The sequence below is a fragment of the Danio rerio genome, chromosome 4, assembly GCF_052040795.2.
Source record: "Danio rerio strain M-AB ecotype USA chromosome 4, GRCz13ab, whole genome shotgun sequence".
Lineage (NCBI taxonomy): Eukaryota > Metazoa > Chordata > Actinopteri > Cypriniformes > Danionidae > Danio > Danio rerio.
Genome location: NC_141024.2, coordinates 47,364,397 through 47,386,476, shown reverse-complemented (window position 1 = coordinate 47,386,476; position 22,080 = coordinate 47,364,397). Strand labels below are relative to the sequence as shown.

General features: G+C 35.6%; 3 protein-coding genes across 4 annotated transcripts in view; 1 reads left to right on the top strand and 2 right to left on the bottom strand.

Annotated features, from left to right (window-relative positions):
• Positions 1-22,080, bottom strand: part of LOC137491165 (uncharacterized) — a 514,718-nt gene that overhangs the window by 488,977 nt on the left and 3,661 nt on the right. The window contains exon 2 of the mRNA XM_088650768.1: positions 18,457-21,626. The gene's annotated coding sequence lies outside the window, so the exon portion shown is untranslated. The remainder of the gene's footprint in view (positions 1-18,456; positions 21,627-22,080) is intronic.
• LOC137491119 (uncharacterized) overlaps positions 363-22,080 on the bottom strand; it is a 59,219-nt gene continuing 37,501 nt past the window's right edge. Inside the window, exons 1-2 of one of the 2 annotated variants that reach the window (XM_087249392.1) lie at positions 6,089-6,429; positions 363-4,962 (exon numbers count right to left, since the gene is read on the bottom strand). In XM_087249392.1, coding sequence (XP_087105518.1) covers positions 3,926-4,795 — 870 coding nt within the window. In that variant the 5' untranslated portion in view covers positions 4,796-4,962; positions 6,089-6,429 and the 3' untranslated portion in view covers positions 363-3,925. Of the gene's footprint in view, positions 4,963-6,088; positions 6,430-22,080 lie in introns of those variants that run through there. The other variant, XM_087249391.1, reaches the window with a different exon arrangement.
• The window catches only part of LOC137491452 (protein NLRC3-like), a 71,265-nt gene continuing 56,383 nt past the window's right edge, over positions 7,199-22,080 (top strand). The window contains exon 1 of the mRNA XM_088650169.1: positions 7,199-7,407. Coding sequence (XP_088506295.1) covers positions 7,358-7,407 — 50 coding nt within the window. The 5' untranslated portion in view covers positions 7,199-7,357. The remainder of the gene's footprint in view (positions 7,408-22,080) is intronic.

Here is a 22,080-nt window from a genome sequence, read left to right as displayed (position 1 = left end):
TTCTGTGCAGCTTCTCTGAGCACGAGTGTGTTAAAGGAAGATTTCGAGAAAGTTTTAAGAAAACAAATGAGTATTGGAGCTATAAAATAAGAATATAAATAACATTATGGGTCTATATATGAATACAGCACTTACAGATCTCTGTGTTAGTTCATATATTCTATTGGACACTTTACAATAAGACCAACAGATCAGTCAGTACTGGAACTGATATAACAAGCAACTCAACATGATCAGGATGCTAAAACTAGCACAGAATATTACTGTTAGACACAAAATTAGTTGAGCCCAGTGAATATACAAGGGAGAATCACATCAAGTGATAATAAAGATGAAAAATCAAGAGAAAATAAGACTTTAACTTCAGCTGAAATGTTGTTTTATTCAATATCTCATTTGACTTTACACTAAAATTCAGTTTTCTTTATCAAATACAAACTCATACACACGACAATATCCAGTGAAATGCTTATACGACCAGCCATGACCTTAAAGACAACAAGACTATAAATGAGAAATAAATTACTGAATGAAATAAGAAATAAAATATAGACAAACTTTAGTCATAGGAAATATATCTGTAGAGAATAAAATAAACACATTAAAACCCGTGGCTATACAACTGTAGAGAACTTTAGCTGTAAACTGACTCCATGTACAGTGACACCATAACTGAACTGAACTAGAATACACACAGAGATGTGTGTGTGAGTGGAGTGTGTAACTGTGCCTGAATGTGCAGATGTGTCCACAGACGTGCTGAATGTGTGTGTGCTGTGTGTGTTGTGATTGAGAGAGCGTCTGGGGTCCGTTCTTCGTACGTGGATTACTCAATTAGCTGGATTTGGATGTTGACGCTTTGACACGATCCAGGATCGTTTCGTTCTTCAAAGCTGATCCGAAAGTTGTTGTCATAGCAACAGTTCTGCTAGGTCGAACCTGATCGGGAGAATATCCTAAATGTTCTTCATCTGTCATTTCCAGGAAATATTCATCAGTGCGAAGGGGGCATTCATTTCAGGGAATATCACCCTATTGCTCAAATATTCGCCTTCCTGCGTACATTTCTCACACCCCAAGTAGCCTGTGTGCCCTTTTATATTTTTCAAAAAAGCTCGGGCGGGAGCATCACAGACCATTGAGCACAGTTTGAGCCTCATTGATATTCCCTGAAATGAAAATCCTTTCTCCAACAATGAAGTTTCAGCCACAAAATCTTCCAGGTATTCGGGAAGGCTTGCTGGCTTGCTAGTGCCAAAGAAAAGCCCAATTACAAATGGCTGATGCGGAGGGAGGTTTTTGATGACTCCAAGAATGGGCCAGAACTGGGTGGATGAACTTTTAAATACTGGCAACCCATCCACATTTGCTTGGAGCTCTAAGCATAAGCCAATCCACATTTGTTTGCCTCCAAAGTGTTCTTCATTAAATTCAGGATACCAAAATAATGGTATGTCCCACCAGCCTTTTCCTGGACCACCACTGACTCTGACTGAGAGGTCCTTAGAAGAGTCCTTGCATCAGATGGCAATGATGGATGATGCTCCTTCAGTATTTCTAATAATTTATTAATTGCACTGTGTTATGTTTTCTTTGGAGTGCCCATGTTGCAAGTTTGCTTTGTAGATAAGCTTCCTCTTCCTCGTTAGAGCTGCTGTTTTCAGACTGTGAAAAATCTAGCTCCTAGGCAAAGATGATTCATAGTCTGTGAATTCCTCATCTGTGAATTCCAATTGTAAATTGGTAGACTCTCAGCATTAAAGGAATTATCAGAAGCACACTGAACTGACTTCAGTTGTTGTTTTACCCTTTCTCTAGATTTGCGTTTTAAAGTCCAGTAAAAGGGTGTATTTGCCATACTTAAGAGACACACACGAAACAAAAGAAATACAAGACAAAGAAAACAAAGGACACAACAAGAAATGACCATGAGTAACACACACTGACTTTCCTATGCTAGGGTTAGCTTACATAAATTGCTTCAACATTGTTCATATGCAGACAATGCCTGTTTGAACTGTTTCAGACATTGAAGTTTTAGTACTTAATATTAAGCAAGAGTTCTTCAACTTTTTATTTTGTGGCGAGGTCCCCTAAACTCTTACAGGCTCACCCTAAATATTATTTCTCAATACAACACGGTTATAAACAACTGCTAATCATCTGTGACATACCTTTCTTTAAGGACAGGGTTTTCACTGACACCAAGAACAAGTAGAGAGAAAAGCAAAAATATATGGCACATTACTGAAACAGAAGTGATAGACTAACCAATTTCACTAGTAAACATGAACAAATAATGTAATTTACAGTTGTGTTTAATCCCTACAAAAGATTTAACATGGTTTACTACAAAAAAGGTTTACTGTAGTTAAACCATGAGCAGAAAGTAATCATGGTTTGCTACACCAATCATACTGTAGTTACCATAAAACTGTAGTTATAAAATAATAATCAAAATAGCTCAAGAAAAAAAAAAAACTGGGTAAAGTTTCTTGAGGGGTTTGATGAGGATAATAATGACACAAAAAATCAAGGACTATAGGATTTAATCAGTAATACTGTGTAGTTGTCAGATAAAAGATATAATTACAAAGTCAGAGATGACCTTAAAACCTTGTAGTTTTAACAGCTGTTAAGAAACAGAAGACACATGATTGAGTAGACCCCTAAAAAGTGTCATAGCTTTTAACAAAATTTTAAGCAATTATATTAAATAATTTAAACTGGATGTGCAGTCTTGTTTTAACTTTTAATTATTTTAGGATATATTTTTTACTCAAAGTGGTCCTGCTATTCTTGGCTCTTAGCCAGCTTGCTATGGTCAGCGAGATGTCACAGGTCTATGTCATGTCAGCAACTGTTTTGAAACCAAAGTTCTCTCTCCATAGATGCAACTTATGCAAAAGGAACTAAGTGTTTACATACATTGTCATAATAGCATAATCACTTGATAACATGTTACTCATTCTAACTTCTGACACATATAGCTTCACACAAGTATTTAACATATATAATCAGTGCTTTACATATTCAGTTATTCTACACAATCAGTCACTCAGCCTTCTCCTAGTGTTGCTCCTGTGCTGGCATACTCTTCTTACACAGACATATCACTGTATTTTTAACACAGGCTGGCATGTTTGCTGCATACATTTTGAGAAGAGAAAATTAACTGCTTTACACTCAGAAAATACTGCACACAGAAAATACTTCACACAGAGAGAATAAAATCTTCAGTAACAGCTCCGTTTTGATAATCGTTTTCACCAAGTCTTGGATATTATTTACTTCGCTTCCTTCCGGGATTCCAAAAATTCTAATGTTATTTCTACAAGAGCATGTTTCTAGAGCATGTTCTCTTTTTCTCTTTGGATAGACTGATCGAGCATTTCTTTCATCTGAGCAACGTTCTCCAATTCTCCCAACTCGCTGCTCCACTTTGTTGACCTTTTCTGCCGTTAGGTCCATAAAAAGGCCATCCAGTTTTTGATTTACTTATTGTTTAAAGTTACTTAGTTCCATTTTCACTTCTTTTGTAAGACAATCTTGGAAGGCGGTTAAGTCAGATTTAATATCCATCTGGAAAACTTTGATGTCCGAATGTATTGCTGCAATGCAAGCTGACAGGCTATCAGCTATCCTGTCTGTCTCTGATTTTTAATCTGTTGATTTCTCTTTTTTTTTCAGGATTCGATGGTTGTTTTGTTCTAGCCTTTTTGTCGTCGTCCCCCCCTCCCCTCCTCTCCATGTTATTTGAATATGGTTTAGGTTATCATATATGATGTAAAAAGGATGATTAATACCAGTGTGTATGGGAGCACTATTTCTATGCTGCTACACGTGTTGACGACATACCGAAAACCATCCCATGTGTTTCTTAAGCTGCCCCGGATGAGTGAAACTCTGTACACACTGATTATGACTACGGTTTCTCTCCAGTGTGAATCCTCTCATGTGTTTTCAGGGTTCGTGAGTGAGTAAACCTCTTACTGCAGTGTGAACACTTGAACGTTTTTTCTCCAGTGTGAATCCTCTGGTGCCGTTTCAAATCTCCAGCTGTAATAAAAGTCTTCTCACACTCCAAGCACATATACTCTCTCACACCAGTGTGGATCTTCATGTGTTTATTAAGGGATGATGATTGGTTGAAACTCTTCCCACACTTAGGGCATGTGAATGGTTTCTCTCCAGAGTGGATCCTCATGTGTTTAATAAGGGATGATGATTGGCTGAAACTCTTCCCGCACTGAGTGCATGTGAATAATTTCTCTCCAGTGTGGATCTTCATGTGTTTATTAAGGTATGATGAGCAGCTGAAACTCTTCCCACACTTAGGGCATGTGAATGGTTTGTCTCCAGTGTGAATCCTCATGTGTTGATTAAGGTGTGATGATTGGTTGAAACTCTTCCCACACTGAGGGCATGTGAATGGTTTCTCTCCAGTGTGGATCCTCATGTGTTTAATAAGGTATGCTGATTGGCTGAAACTCTTCCCACACAGTGTGCATATGAATGGTTTCCTTCCAGTGTGGCTCATCATGTGTTCATTAAGAGATGATGATTGGATGAAACTCTTCCCACACTGAGTGCACGTGAATGGTTTTTCTCCAGTGTGGATCTTCATGTGTCTGTAAAGCGATGATGATTTGTTGAAACTCTTCCCACACTGAATGCATGTGAACGGTTTCTCTCCAGTGTGGATCATCATATGTTGATTAAGGTGCGATAATTGGCTGAAACACTTCCCACACAGAGTGCATGTGAATGGTTTCTCTCCAGTGTGGATCCTCATGTGAATCTTCAGTTTGCATTTGCTTACCAAACTCTTTTCACAGTGAGTGCAGGTAAAACAACTCTTACCTCTCACTTTTAAAACACCATCAGTCTCTAAATGAGTTTTGTCTTCAATATTGACATGATGTTCCTCCTCTTTATTCTCATCGTAGTCTTTAATTAGGTCTGAAATAAAAAAAAAGTTCAGTTTTTAGTAAATCATTAAAACTCTGATCAAAAGCTGAAGTGAAAAGGCTCTAAAACATTGGCTACACAAACCTTAATTTTAATGCAAATTAAATGTAAAGACATAGCAGATCATATTTAGATTGATCTTGTCATATCAACCTCCTGGTGTCCATTACACACATACACATTTAAGCTAGCGCTGTCAAAATTAATGCGTTAACGCATGCGATTAATTTGAAAACGCGTAAAAAAAATAACGAAATTAACAGTTTTTTTTCCTGTTGTGGCCAGGGGCAGTTTCCCGCTGGGTCGACGTACGTTTTGGGCTGGGCCAGGGCCGGACTGGGACTCTTTTTCAGCCCTGGAGTTTCAAGCCTCAGACCGGCTTACATCAGTTTACCACTGACTATATTAAAATAAGGTTATTTCCAATTCAGTTTCTAATTACACTATCACGTTTTTTTTTTTTGAGAAAACAGCTCTTTTAGAACTTCAAATGTTCAACAACCCAAACAGTATCATGTCTTAACAATAAAAATGAAAAAAAAAATTGAACCGAACGGTCCACAAGGACCGAACCCAGGTTGGCCGCGTCATAATCTAACGTACTAACCACTGTACCACAACAGCTGTACGTTAAATGGTGACTTATCTAGTTACATCATCATTAACCTGCAGGCTGCATCCTGCTCACGAGGCTACGAGAAAATAGATAAAAAGAGCAGAGCTGCGGTAAAATAATGAATAAGAAGGCTGTGGTCAAGTAAATAAATAAATTATTTTTAAAAAGTGTGACTGCTGAGAGCAACAGATTCTGGAACTAGGGACACCGGCCCTCGCGGCCAAAAAACAGATGATCATCTGGGCTGATCATCTTCTTATGATCTGATCGGCAAAAAACTTGGCAGACTATTGTGTTTTTCTGCCTAAGCGATTGACAATCCTTTGAGCTGTCACGCTCTGAAAGTAAGATATTTCTTTTCCGGACAGAGTGGCCGTGTGACATAATCTGCAGCCCATTGGTTCTTTTCTTTATTGACGTTGGGCTGACCCAATCACAAACTTCCATGTTGTGCTATGTGTAACGTAGGTGTGTATTTGTCAGAATAGTCGAGAGTCACACCTTACGCGCGAGTCCGAGAGAGAGCAGAAGCGAAGAGCAGGCATTTGACATTTGCGTCTGCGCTCTGCAGCATGCAGCGGGGAACAAATCAATATATTCCTGTCTATTCTATCTAGTTACCTCTCTGTCCATATAAATATACTTTTTTTTACTTTTAATCTCCACCCTGGCATGCGGCAACTTCCTACTATGCTGTTTCCTTAACCTGCAAGTCTTTATTTTACAAATTAAAAAAGAATGTCTGCTTCTCAAGCTCTGAGGAGTGTTATTCATGTATTTTAAGATGCACTCGGCCAGAAGACAAGCGCATGAGATATCATGACATTGTGTTTTTGATCATCAGCATGATGTAGGCTTATAGTGACAATAATATTTGTACAATATGGTTATGATAATATTTATACATGACCAAACTAGTGTGCAACTTAAGCAACTTTTTTTTTTTTTTTTACATTTAGTTTTGTAGTTCGGACAGAAACAAATATTTGTTGCATTTTTTAATTGTTTAAGTTCATTTGATTGACAATGTAAAATCTTTTAGCAACGTTTGATGTTTCATTGTTGAGTTAAACATTTTTTTAGGGTCTCTGACACATTGCTTTAATTATTTATCTTTATTTTATTAATCAACATTAACTGTGCATCAGCATGCAGTTTTTGTTATGTTCATTATTTATTAGGCTCCCTCAAAACACACAGACACCCACATTTCCAGTTTGGATTAAAATGTTATTATAATAATAAATATTACATGGGTGGTCCAGAATGTAATTTTAAGGCTTGGTTGTGTTTTTAAGATGCAAAGCAATGTGTGCTCATGTTTCACTTGAAGGAAATCGCGTAATTTTTTCATATATCTCACTTTGATTATACAAAGCTACTCAGCTAACATGAAAACGACTGTCATATTTCCTAGTTCCTCTAAAAGGCCCGCCTTCAAGTGACTCTGATTGGTCATCGTTATAATGTGCTGCTATTGGCGGATCGGCTCCACTTCAATCCCATAAAAGCACACGCTTTTCTGCTGTGTTAACATGCAGTCAACCTCGCGCCCGCTCTCTAAAATAAAATCTGACAAGTGTCTGTAACTAAGGAGTGAAAATAGGGTGCGGCTCCTTTAACAGCGTCTGTGTGTGCGTCTATGTGTGTGTGAATGTGTGAACTTTCTTTAGCAAGCGCATGTGCGCGGGACTTTCTTTTTCTCTGCGGCTCGGATTAAGTTATTTCCTGTAATATATCGTGACAGAAGAATAAAGCACAAGATGTGAGATGCTACCTGTTGAGCCTTCATTTATTATTCTGCTGCGACCACTAGTCAGGTAAGCTAATCTGTATTTTTTTTTAACTCTATGCGTTACACGATGTCTTTCATGAGTATCCGGAATAATAGAGGTAAAGTTGGTTTTATATTCGCACATTCAGACTTTCCCCTTAATAATATAATTTCATAAAAGTATTGTTTGCAAACTCTAAACAGTGAAATCATATTAGCAGCCAATGACTATTAAAGTACAACATTGTTCACAGTAAAATAAACAGTGTTAATGTTGTTTTTAAGTCACACTTGCATGCTAATTTCAATTGAATATTCAAAGTAACATGGTAAACAATATAGAGACTTGTAAATGAGCGAATGTGTGAATATAAAACCAACTTTACCTTTTACGTTATGACGTCTTTCACGTATATCTGGAATATGCAGGTGTAAGTAATATGAATCATCCACATATCTTTTGCGACTTCATTATCTGAGATGTGAAACACATGGAGCTCCTTGAAGACTATTATTGCAGTCCCGTGCGCACACACATAAGAGACACAAACGTGCTGGTGGAGGTAGTGAACGTGTGTTACAGCAGTTTGGCTGATAGATATGAATTTGTAGCTAAATCGTTTGCCCGCAAAGCAGCATTTCGCATTGTTTACATCATTGCTACAGCATACTGTTAACACTAGACACTGTACATGTCATGATCAATTTTAACAAATAAGGGAGACGACGTCAGACAGCAGATGGAGTAGACGTGTCTACGCGTAGCTCCCGCTATTGCTGTGATTTTGCAGCCACTTTGTACATAATATTGTCTGTAAACCTGACCACAACGACGTAGTTTACATTTCAGTGTCAACATGACCTCAAAATCGAGTAAACAAACTAAAAAAGACACCAAAACTGACTTTGCTGACAACGTCTCCAGCGAGCTCAAAATGGCGGAGATTGCGAAGCTGTTGGAGGAACACCGCCAGGCCTTATCAGCCGATTTTAAGTCTACCATATCCTCACTTGAGTTAAAAATCGACTGCGTTCAAGTTGCGGTAACAGAACATTCTTCTAAGATTGCTTTTCTTGAATCTAATGCTAACGCTGTTGACGAGCGCATGCTAACGCTGGAAGCGACCTGCGCCGCCCTGTCCGACAGTAACGCTAAGCTGCTCGCGAAAGTCACCGATCTTGAATCACAGAGCCGCCGAAATAACATCCGCATTATCGGCCTACCAGAAGCGATGGAGGGACCGCGACCCTCTACCTTCTTCTCACAACTTCTATTTGATACTCTGGGAAAAGATGTTCTTTCTTCTCCACCGGAGATTGACCGAGCCCACAGGGCTCTCGTCAACAAACCTGCGGCCGGTGAAAAGCCACGCGCGGTCATCATCCGGTTACACCGTTATCAGCAAAAGGAAATGATAATCCGTGAAGCGAGAACCAAAAGAGGGAAGCTGATGTTTCAAGGCCACCCAATTGCCATATATGAGGACTATGCACCTGAGGTGATGGCACAACGCTCTAAATACCGACGGGTGATGGGGGAGTTGTACAATTTGGGGCTCAAACCAGCTTTGCTTTTCCCTGCGAGACTGTCCATTACAGCCAAAGACGGGAGTCGAAGATCGTTTACATCGGTGTCTGAAACTGAGGAATATTTACGTTCTATCCGGTCTGCCTCTCCTCCCTAAAGTAGCTCAAAATACCTGACGCACAGTTGGCTGCGTGCACTCTCAAACGCGCTGTTTTCTAAGAACGCTACGATCAGGTACAATACAGATGTTAAGTGTTGCACATACGATGTTTAGTTATGCTGACCATTTATTGGCATTATCATTATTTGTTTATTTTATATTTTACTTCCTTTCGAACATTTTTGATAAAACTGAGAAACTGAACTAAATTTTTGCAGCAGACAATTTATTGCAATACATTATCAAGATGAGGAACTTTTTTTTTTTTATCCCTGTTATTACAATAGTATCATTTTGAGTTTCCTTTTTTCTTATCAGAACGGTCACAGCATTGTTTATTTTTGTTATGTGCAATGTGCATCATGGTTTGTTCACTGTATTGATTACCATTGTAAGAGAATGCAAATAATAGAGGTCTGTTTAAGTGCCTTATTTGATCATCTATCGATATTTGGTTTTTGCTATTTTACAACAATTGATTGAATAGATGATACATAGTATTCTATTGTTACTTGTTTCTTTTGTTTTTTAGATGTTTCTAAAGATATTTAGATGGTTCTCTACATTTTTTGTATTTTTTCCATTCACTTGACATTTGAAAGTAAGGTTTCAGATTATTTTTGTTCTGTAACATAGCTGCTAACTTACGTAAATTTAATATAAAAAAAGCGGGAGTACCTAACCTAGAAAGGTAGAAGTGGTTTATGATGTGGAGCCTGAATGCTCAATTAGGTTTTTTCTATGGGGAATATTTTATATTTATTTCAATTATTTATTTATTTTACTTTCTTGCTTTTTTTCTGGTTTCTTTGTTAACTTTTTAATGTTTTATTTCAACATGGAGTCTGTCAAAATCAGGATCTCAGGAAATGGCTAGTGTAACTACAGTGAATGGCAATGAGATGCGTCTAATCTCCTGGAATGTCAAAGGAATTAATAATAGGGTCAAGGCTGGCAAGGTTTTATTACATTTAAAGCAACTAAAGGCTGACATTATGTTTCTACAAGAAACACATTTAAAATCTTCTGATTTGACACGAATTAAGAGACCCTGGATGGGTAATTTTTACCATTCCAAATTTTCTCAAAGAGCTCGTGGGGCAGCTATTATAATGCATAGAAAGGTTATGTTTGAAGAGTCGCATATAATTTCAGATCCAAATGGTCGTTTTGTAGTAGTCCAAGGCAAGCTAAACAATGTCCCAATCATTTTGGCCTCAGTCTATGCTCCCAATTGGGATGACGACAACTTTTTTGTAAAAATTTTTTCTATTCTTCCGAATGTGGCTGACAACCATATACTTATTGGGGGGGATTTTAACCTGGTTCAAGATATTGTGTTGGATAGATCCTCTTCTAAGCAATCAGTTTTATCCAAGTCGGCAAAAATAGTGGCAGACTATAGTTCTCAGTTGGGTATCTCTGACCCTTGGAGACACAAACATCCTCAGGATAAAATCTACTCTTTTTTTCTCACATGTGCATCATACATTCTCAAGGATTGATTTCTTTCTTCTTGATAATAAACTGTTAAACTGCGTCAAGGCATGTACCTATCATGCAATAGTAATTTCCGACCATTCCCCTGTATCCATAGATGTAGTTTTAGTCCCTAACAGACTTACATCCCCAATCTGGAGATTAGACTCTTCCAGATTATCAGATGACAATTTTAAAAACTTTGTAGCTTCGAAAATTAATTTGTATTTTGAACTTAATCAGACCCCAGATATCAGTAGTCTAACTATTTGGGAAGCTTTTAAAGCCTATATGCGGGGGCAGATTATTTCTTTTATATCTCACTTGAAGAAAACTGAAACTTCCAGATTGTCTTCAATCACAAATGATCTTCACAAATTAGATATATTATATGCCTCTTCCCCTTCCCCTTCCCTTTATAATAAACGAGTACAGTTACATGCAGAACATAATCTTTTACTGACAAATACAATAGCAAGACAACTTAGACAAAGCAAGCAACGTTTCTTTGAACATGGGGACAAAGCCGGTAAGCTTTTGGCTCACCAAGCCCGCACGATTTATGCCTCAAGGTGGATTTCAAAAGTCAAAGCGCCAACAGGTGAATTGACATCAGATCATAAAGGGATTAACTCTGTATTTTTAGATTACTATAAAACATTATATATGTCAGAAAATTCCTCGAACTTTACTAGCTGGGATTCCCTCAATGCCTTAACTTTTCAGAAAATTGACGAAACTCTTTCTATTAATTTAGGCAGTCCTATCACTGAGGTAGAGATACAAGACGCAATTAAATCTATGCAATCTGGTAAATCGCCAGGTCCGGACGGCTTCACAGCCGAGTTTTATAAGTCATTTGCCTCCTCACTAACCCCAGTCTTAGCAAGGTTATATAACGATTCATTTAAAGAAGGCCACCTCCCACCCACTTTATGCGAAGCTTCAATATCATTGCTTCTTAAAAAAGATAAAGACCCCACCAACTGTAGCAGTTATAGGCCAGTATCACTGCTTAATGTGGATTTTAAAATTTTGGCTAAAGTATTGTCATGCCGTCTCCAATCTATACTACCATCTTTAATATGTCTAGACCAGACAGGCTTTATACCAATGAGACACTCATTCTTTAATACTAGGAGACTTCTTAATATTCTTTTTTCACCTCCTTCTGATTCACCAGAAGTAATTTTGTCATTAGATGCTGAAAAGGCATTTGACAGAGTGGAATGGGCTTATTTATATTTTATTTTAAAGAAGTTTGGGTTTGATGCTAACTTTATCTCTTGGATTAAGTTACTCTATTCATCACCAGTTGCGTCAGTTTACACTAATGGATTAAATTCACCCCTTTTTTTCCTTCAACGTGGAACACGACAGGGCTGTCCCCTTTCCCCCTTACTTTTTAACCTTGCTATAGAGCCTCTAGCTATATGGCTCCGTAGCCATAATGGTTTTGAGGGAATATCACGATATGGCTTAAACTCTCATTCTATGCTGACGATCTCTTACTTTACATTTCTAATCCGGCCACCTCCCTACCAGTGATTTTGGACATTCTAGATAAATTCAGTCACCTCTCAGGTTATAAAATAAATTTACAGAAAAGTGAACTATTTTTTGTCAACTCTGAAGCGAGAAAGATCTCATACTCACATTTTCCTTTTAAAATAGCTATAAGTGGGTTCAAATACCTTGGAATTTTCTTTACCAACTCATTCAATGACTTATTTATTAATAATTTCCAACCAGTGATTGATAAAATCAAATTACACTTTTCTAAATGGTCGTCACTACCTTTGTCCCTTGTAGGCCGTATTAATTTAGTAAAAATGGTTATTTTACCTAAATTTCTCTATCTTTTTCAACATGTTCCAATTCTCATTAAGAAATCTTTTTTTACTAATTTGGATGGTATTTTACGTTCATTTATCTGGGGCAACAAGCCTGCACGCCTCAAGAAATCAGTTCTCCAACTTCCTAAATCCAAAGGAGGACTTGCACTTCCCAACTTCCAACAATACTACTGGGCTTGTAATATTAATAAGATTCTCTACTGGAAGAATCTTCCTCCAGCTGACAATTGTGCCCCCTGGGTTCACTCAGAGATAGTGTCAACAAAAGGCACTCTGCACTCTGTTATCAGCTCCCAGCTTCCATTAATTATCAGCGGAATTTCAACTAACTTGGTAGTCACTAACTCTATAAAAATTTGGGTTCAATTCAGAAAACATTACGGCTTACATAAAACATCTACTGTATCCATACACCTATTTTGAACAATAAATTTTTCTCACCATCTTGTTCTGATAACACTTTTCGCATTTGGGCAGCTAATGGACTCATTGAGGTAAAGGATTTATATGAAGACGGGGTATTTACATCTTTTTCATTCCTATCCACTAAATACAATCTCCCCAACAGTCACTTGTTTCGCTTCTTTCAGGTCAGACACTTTGTTAAGAAATTGTTTCCCCACTTTCCTAACCGCCCTCCTGAACACCATCTTGATTATTTTGTCAGTTTAGATACGGGTCAGAAACATTTAATATCAGCAATTTATAATTTAATAAGTACACTAAATGAAAATCCTATAGTGTCTCTCAAAGAATCTTGGGAAAATGACCTTGGCATTGATATTACGGAAGAACAATGGGAGGATATTTTAAAGATGGTCCACTCTTCTTCCATATGCGCCAGACATGGCCTAATGCAGTGTAAGGTACTCCATAGAGCTCATTTAACCAATGCCAAATTAGCCAGATTTTTCCCTGATAGAAGTGATGCCTGTCATCGTTGTAAGCAGTCTCCGGCCAACCATCTTCATATGTTCTGGAGTTGCCCTCAATTAAAAAATTTCTGGTCCAGTGTTTTTGACACACTCAATAAATCTACTAACATAAATCTAGACCCTAAGCCCTTGACAGCGCTTTTTGGTATTTCAGAGATAGTTGACCTGACTGTTGCATCTCGCCAAGTTATTGCCTTTTCTACTCTTCTAGCTAGACGAGCCATTCTTATCAAATGGAAACAGGTGATTCCTCCATCACATGACATGTGGATCCGAGAAATTTTTAGTTACATAAAACTTGAAAAATTAAGATGTTTACTTGCAGGATCTCTCAAATCTTTTTACAAGATCTGGAACCCTGTTTTAGACTATATCAAAGGCTTACCTTGTTTAGTTGATATCAGATCTAATAAACAGTAATTAATTGAAAAGAGAAAATATTGACTCCTTAATGTGAACTTTTGGTAACACTTTATTTTGATGGTCCCCCTTTAGATAGTCTGTTGACCATAAGTTACTTTTCAAGTTCTTATCTGTTTACTCTCATCTGGGTAGTATCTGTAGATTGTCTTTTAAATGTTTCTAGACAATCATTACAATGTCTACAACATGTAAACATTCATTAAACTTTTGGTAAGTTAAGTGTTACCAATATAGGTTCTAGATGGTCAACAATGTATCAGTAGATATGTAACAAATCTTCAACAAATGTTCAACACAGTATCAGTAGATAAGCAACAAATCCTCAGCATTAAGGTTCTAGATGTTCAACAATGTATCAGTAAATATGTAACAAATCTTCAACAGATGTTCAACAGAGTATCAGTAGATATGCAACAAATCCTTAACATTTATTAAACTTTTGATAAGTTACGTGCTACCAAATTAGGTTGTAGTGTATTACAGTGTATTAGTAGATATGCAACAAATCTTCAACAAGTTTTCAGTACATTTACCATCAAGATTTTTTGTTGTCAGTGTCTGCATGTAGTTGTTAATCAGTTTATGAATAGACCTTCAGTAAATATTCAGATGCCTATATAGCAACGCAACATAATTTAAAATGAACTTTAAACAAATATAAAGTTAGGGTTAGGTACAAATTTCATTCATGTATTTGCAAAAGTGTTCAACTAACTATTCGTTGCATTTAACCTAACTTTCAGTAGACAGTTAGTTTACTTTAAGTTACATTTATCTGCTCATCTGTTGTCATACTAGGCCCATCAAAATGAAGTGAAAACCTTAGAAATGCTGTTGAATGACTGTAAGGAGCCAACATCACAGACAGCATGGTACTATTACTATTCTGTAAATGTTCAGCAGATAGTCAACAGACAGGTAGTAGCAACACTGGTGCAAGTATTTGAAGACACACAACAGCACCACACATACAAAAACATAAAAATAAATACCAGAGTCATTAGTTCATCCAACTGCTTTTAATGTATTGCTGTCAAAAATTTCAGTAAACACAACTGAACATTAAATGGCACTTACTTGCTCTCTCTTTCTTATATATATGTATATATGCCCACATACAGCCAGCAGAAAGCAGACACTACAGATCTAAAGTTTAAAAGATGCACGCTCAACTGTTGAACTGTCAGCTTATGATTTGAATCCAATGCAGAAGAAAGTAGTTCCTCATACAAAAGGGTTTTTAAGACTCACCATGTTTGATTTACTTTTTATATCCACAATATATGCAATTAAACTGTTCTATAAACGCAATATCACACTCGTAGCACTGCGATATGGCTGTATATCGTCACTGGAGGGGACACTAACGCACGCCTCCCACCAGTGCCGATATACAGCCATATCGCACTGCCACTCGTGTGATATTGCTCATATATATATATATATATACACACACACACACACACACACACACACACACACAGTTGAAATAAAGTCAGAATTATTAGCCCCCTTTTGTTTTTGTTTTTTGTTTTTTTAAATATTTCCCAAATGATGTTTAACAGAGCAAGGAAATTTTCACAGTATGTCTGATAATATTTTTTCTTATGGAAAAAGTCTTATTTGTTTTATTTCGGCTAGAATTAAAGCAGTTTTTAATTTTTTTAAATCATTTTTTGGGACAAAATTGTTAGCCCTTTTAAGCTATTTTTTTTCCGATAGTCTGCAGAACAAACCATCGTTATACAATAACTTGCCTAAGTACCCTAACCTGCCTAGTTCACCTTATTAACCTGGTTAAGCCTTTAAATGTCACTTTAAGCTGTATAGAAGTGTCTTGAAAAATATCAAGTAAAATCTTATTTACTGTCATCATGGCAAAGATAAAATAAATCAGTTATTAGAAATAGGTTTTTAAAACTATTATGCTTAGAAATGTGCTGAAACAATCTTCCCTCTATTAAACAGAAATTGGGGAAAAAATAAACAGGGGCGCTAATAATTCAGGGAAGCTAATAATTCTGACTTCAACTGTGTGTGTGTGTGTGTGTGTGTGTATATATATATATATATATATATATATATATATATATATATATATATATATATATATATATATATATATATATATATATATATCTGTTTAATGGAGAGAAGATTTTATCAACACATTTCTTAACAAAATAGATTTAATAACTCTATTTATCTTTGCCATGATAACAGTACATAATATTTGACTAAATATTTTTCAAGACACTTCTATACAGCTTAAAGTGACATTTAAAGGCTGAACTAAGTTAATAAGGGTTACTAGGCAGGTTAGGGTAATTAGGCAAGTAATTGTGTAACGATGGTTTGTTCTTTAGACTATCTAAAAAAATATATAGCTTAAAGGGGCTAAAAATTTTGACCTTAAAATGGATTTCAAAAATTAAAAACTGCTTTTATTCTAGCCGAAATAAAACAAATAAGACTTTCTCCAGAAGAAAAAAATATTATTAGACATACTGTGAATATTTCCTGAATCTGTTAAAACATCATTTGGAAAACATAAAAAAAAAAAAAAACCAGGGGGGGGCTAATAATTCTGACCTTAACTGTATACACACACACTGGTAGAGCTGACTGATGTCATGTATAAGCCTTCCAAGAATCCCTTGTTTGTTTTTCCTACCCAACCAATAAGTCCATTCTATATATATTAGATGGTTTTTCAGCGACTTTTCTGTCCGGTTTGCATGCAGTCTGCATACTTCCCTTTTGTAGTTTGCCCATGCCTTTTCAATGTATTGTGTATGTACCCATGATGATGGAATAACAAAACTAATGCTGTGGTTCACTGTGTGATGTAGGTATCCTCTCTGAAAAAACTTGAGTATGCACGCCATTCATCACTATGAATGATGCTGCCTTTCTTGAAATGTTTTGCTATGATTGGTATAAGGGTCTTCTTGTCCCGTTTGTCCACCAGCTGCAAAACAGGTTTTTGGGAAGGCAAAATTTCAACCATTCCAAATACCCAGCATTTCCTTTTCCACGGACCTCCAAAACGCCCTCTGCCATACTGAAAAAAAAAAGAAATTTAAGTTAAACCTTTTCAAAAACTCTAAATAGTCAAAAGCCATGCAGCCTTAAAATAAAGTCAAATATTGTGAGTCTATAAAAATACTTGTGCCAATTTAATTTATTAGAGTCATGGAGCAATGTTCATTTTTTTATCTACATGTATAAACACTACACAAATTCCATAAAAAAATTGCATACTTTTCCTGAATCAAATTTTCAGACTTTTCTAGGGATTTTTCACTCTGTAATTAACTTTAAAAAAAATGCTGCATTATTAGTTAGAATCTCTTGGCTAAATTCTTGTAGTTAAACTCATATATAGCTCATTTACCACCAAGTTTAAGTTCAAAGCACACCATTTTGTTAAACTGCAATGCTAAAATGGTGCAAATTCATTCATTCTTGTCATGACAATTTTAATTATGAAACTTTAAACCCTACAAAAACAGAAGGGATGTTTATATACAAATTACTAGGCAACAGATTTAAATTCCTCTCACTTGTATTCACTGGCTGTTAGCAATCGCAAACTGCTTAATAAATATTTATAAATAAAAGTTTTATCTTACGCATTAAAATAAAGCATTTTGTTATCATGTTTAAAAACATTACATATATTACGATATTACATCATTTACTTACCCACATTAAGTTGCAAACTCAAAGGCTTTTGGTCATCCTAAATTTTAAAATAACTATGGTATATTTTAGGCACTTCTCTAATACTTCATAACAAAAATATTTTATGTGTTCATAAGATTAATTAATCTAACAAAAATGGGTTGCAGCTGGAAGGGCTTCTGCTGCGTAAAAACATGCTAGATAAGTTGGCGGTTTATTCCGCTGTGGCGACCCCGGATTAATAAAGGGACTATGTCGAAAAGAAAATGAATTAATTAATTAATTTCTTTTAGATTTGGAATGAGATTAGGGGTAAGTAACAGTTACCTAAAAAATTTAAATCGTCTTTAAGCTGCTACTACTATAATATACAGTAATATGAAGTATTAAATACATTTCAGTAGTTCAGTACTTTCTCCTTGTGTCATTCCATTGTTATTATCCATACAACTTATGTAACTAATATATATATATATATATATATATATATATATATATATATATATATATATATATATATATATATATATATATATATTGATTCATTCATTCATTTTCGTCGGCTTAGTCCCTTTATTAATCTGGGGTCGCCACAGTGGAATGAACCGCCAACTTATCCAGCATATGTTTTACACAGCGGATGCCCTTCCAGCCACAACCCATCACTGGGAAACACCCATTCACACTCATACACTACGGTCAATTTTAGCATACCCAATTCACCTGTACCACACTGTAAAAAATTGCTGTTAAAAAACGGTCAGATTCTACGGTAAAATAATGTTTTTTCACTAAAACAGTAATATTCTGTTAAAAACAGTGCTTTCTGGGTAACATTTTTGTTTTCGAGAAAGTAACCAACTGCAGAAAACTGTGAGCTAACAGAGTTCAGATTCGATGTTTTGAAGTCTGTGTTTGAAATCACGCTTTGTGTCCTTGTACACTATTTCATACACTAGTTAACTAATATAGTTCACCTGACAGAGTTAATGAACACTAATGAGTGAATTCAGACACTGATGAACACCTGCTGTTAATAATTACAATTACTGAAGAAAATAAACAAGAAACACAAACAGTGACTTGAGTTACAACATTAAATAAAATAAAATAAAATAAAACAGCTTCAGTCTCAGCAGAGGATCATTAAACAACTCCACAAACAACAGCAGACACACTTATTACTGACTGATTTGACTGCCATACAATTCTCATTGAGATCCAACAGAAATTAAGGTGTTTTTTGTGTCACCGTAATGGAGTGAGGGGCTGGTTTAGTTGGGCTCTTCACCCTTGTACTCATTTAAGAAGACTTTCAAACTGCTGTAATACAGAGTTTACAAAACATTTGTACTACAGCATTAAAGTTGGGAAGTCAATAAATAGAGAAATCTATTTGTCTGAAATTAATTCTGATAAATGTTTTGTTGTAAATCTGGAAGAAGGGCCTCATGCAATAGATTTTATGCTTAGCTGCAGGTATTAATTTAATTAATGAGAAGTGGAAACAGAAAAGATACCTCTGTAATTACGTAACAGTTAAGAAATAACATACAAAAACAGTTCAGTTATGACAAATACACACTCAGACCTCATGAATCTGACCTTGTATCTCAACAATGGTAACATCTCAAATGTTTCATGCTGCAATGCATGCTGGGAGTGGCACTGTACAAATATCCCAGCATGCATTGCGGTATAAATAAATGTTGTATAATGGTCTCACAGTTTTCTTTATTTGTGTTTGATTCTGCTGTTGTTTATGTTTAGACTTTTAGTTGCCTGTTTGTGAGTTAAACTGTTAATTTTGTTAGTTGTCACCATTATTGAGGTTCATATGCTGATTATTGATGTCTGTTTGAGTGCGATTTACACCATAGAGCAGTGTTATTGTCCAAGATAATCTTAAAAACTTCCAGAAATCATTGCCATATATAGACATATAATGTAAAACAATAGATTTAACATTGAATAGCAGCAGTAAATTTTATTATTCAAAATGAGAACAGACTCTGCCATTTAATAGCAACATGAACATCACCAGACCTTATTTAGGTTTTTGGCTGGCTTGCCTCAACAAAGGAGCTGTTCAAACAAAGTTCTTAACAATTGCAGCAGCCAAGATATATAAATGTTAAATATGACAGGGCTAAGAGCCCAACTAAAGCAAACTCTGTTCTCCATGATGGTGACGTAAAACTTTAACTTTTTCTTAAGAAGAACTTTAGTAGATGTTATACAAAAATACATGTATTAAGTAATAAGTGTAGCTGGTGATGATGTTTGTAGAGTTGTTTAATCATCCGCTGATCATTTAAATGATTTAATCATTTGTTGTTCTTCAGGTTATTTCATTATAAAGCTGTGACTAAAGTTTTGTATGTTCTGTTCTTGTTTTTTCCCTTCAGTATTTCTTCATTTATTCATTGTTAATCCTCAATTATCATTTAATTAGTCAGTTAATTAAAGAATTTACTTCAGCTTTGCTACATGTTTCTTGAACACTCAGTAGTGTGGACACTTCAATAAAAACTGAAGTATATGCTCTGGGGTTTAAAGGGTTAAAGGTGTGAGAGGTAAAAACACAGTGTAAAATGTATTTTAACAGGAATATACTGTTAATTTACACTATGGAAATAGACTGTAAAAAAACAGTAGATTGCTGGCAACCACAGCTGCCAGTAGATTACTGTTAAATCAAGGAAAAAAACAGTATTTTACTGTAAAACCTGAAGCTAATTTCTTCTGTGTGTCACCGTTGTGGAGGAGAGTAGAGCCAGTGTATGAGTTAAAGATGAACAATAAACTGCTGATGTTATTCTGCATGTTTCTCTATTTAAAGATAGCGGCTGTTTAGTTGCTGATGCAGTCAGAATCTCTCTGGTGATTCCAGATTTACATGTATGTGTGAAGTTGTGAAAAATAAGACATTAGAGTTAAACCGAACTTTTCTAATTAACTAAAATAAGTTATCATTATAAGTATGCTTCTAAGCATATATAGCACATTACTTCATAAACTCATTCAGCAGTTGACCAAGTTGAGGCAGTTGCTTTCAGTGAGCAAAATGAGTTCACTTGAGTATTGTGTATATCAATGTAGTCCATGTATTTTTACAGCAACATACTGTAAAATAACAGTACATTGCTGGCAACTGCAGCTGCCAGTATTTTACTGTTTTTTAACGGGACAATTTTTAACAGTGCACATGTCTTTGGACTTGTGGTGGAAACAGAAGCATCCGAAAGAAACCCACGCAAACACGAGGAAAGCATGCAAACTCCACACAGATATGACTGACTCAGCCGAGGCTCGAACCAACCCCCTTCTTGCTGTGAGGTGAACATGCTACCCACTGCGTCACCTATATACACGGTTAAAGTCAAAAATATTAGCCCCGTTTATTTTTTTTCACCAATTTCTGTTTAACGGAGAGAATATTTTATCAACACATTTCTAGACATAATAGTTTTAATAACATATTTTTAATAACTGATTTATTTTATCTTTGCAATGATGACATAAATAATAATTTACTATATATTTTTTAAGACTCTTCTTACAGCTTAAAGTGACATTTAAAGGCTTAATTAGGTAAATTGGGTTAACTAGGCAGGTTAGGGCAATTAGGCAAGTTATTGTATAATGATGGTTTGTTCTGTAGACTATCAAAAAAAATACATATATAGCTTAAAGGGGCTAATAATTTTGCCAATAAACTGTTTTTTTTTTAAACATTAATAACTGCTTTTATTCTAGTGGAAATAAAATAAATAAGACTTTCTCCAGAAGAAAAAAAAATCAGATATACTGTGAAAATGTCCTTGCTCCTTTAATATTTCAAAAAGAAAAAAAAAATCATAGGGGGGCCAATAATTCTGACATCAACAGTATACATATTTATATTATGTATATACACACAATGGTAACATCATATCCACTTGTCGCATATGGAGACCTTGTGAAATCTAAAAATTGCAATGTTGTATTACAGTAAAAAAACTGAATGAAAAAAATGAATATGTAGAATACTAGAGAACAGGCTACTAGAGATCATAGAAAATATGCTGTAGAGATCATATGAAAACTTGCCTGTAAATACACTTCATCCAACTGAAATGACTTGCATGGGAATGGAAAAATATAGACTTCGTCCTTACACTTTTCCAAATTCGTCTACATGACTTCTTGCACTGCCTGCAAATAAGTAGTAAAGTTATTCATGAAACATGTATTACCTTTGGCAATGCAAACAAACAAACAAACAAACAAACACACAAACAAATAAATAGACAAGTTAAAATAATCTGTCTCATTTATAGTCATCTTATTTTAAGTTTGAGGACTGCTTCTATATTGAATAAAACAATGGTTTAAAGTAATTAGGCTGGCTTGTCAAAGCCAGACTACTGTTCTACTATTTAAACTTATTATTATTATTAATTTTATTATTATTCTTCTTCTGAGACTAAAATTCAAACTCTATCTACTCCTTGAACTTTCAAGCTATTACCACCAAACTCACACCAGACCTCCAAACTGGTCTGACTCGGTATGCCATATCTCCTCAGACTGATCCAACTTTCGGTTTTCCGAAAAACGTCCCGGGACTGTCGGAAAAATCCCATAGACTTAACATTGGACCAAACTT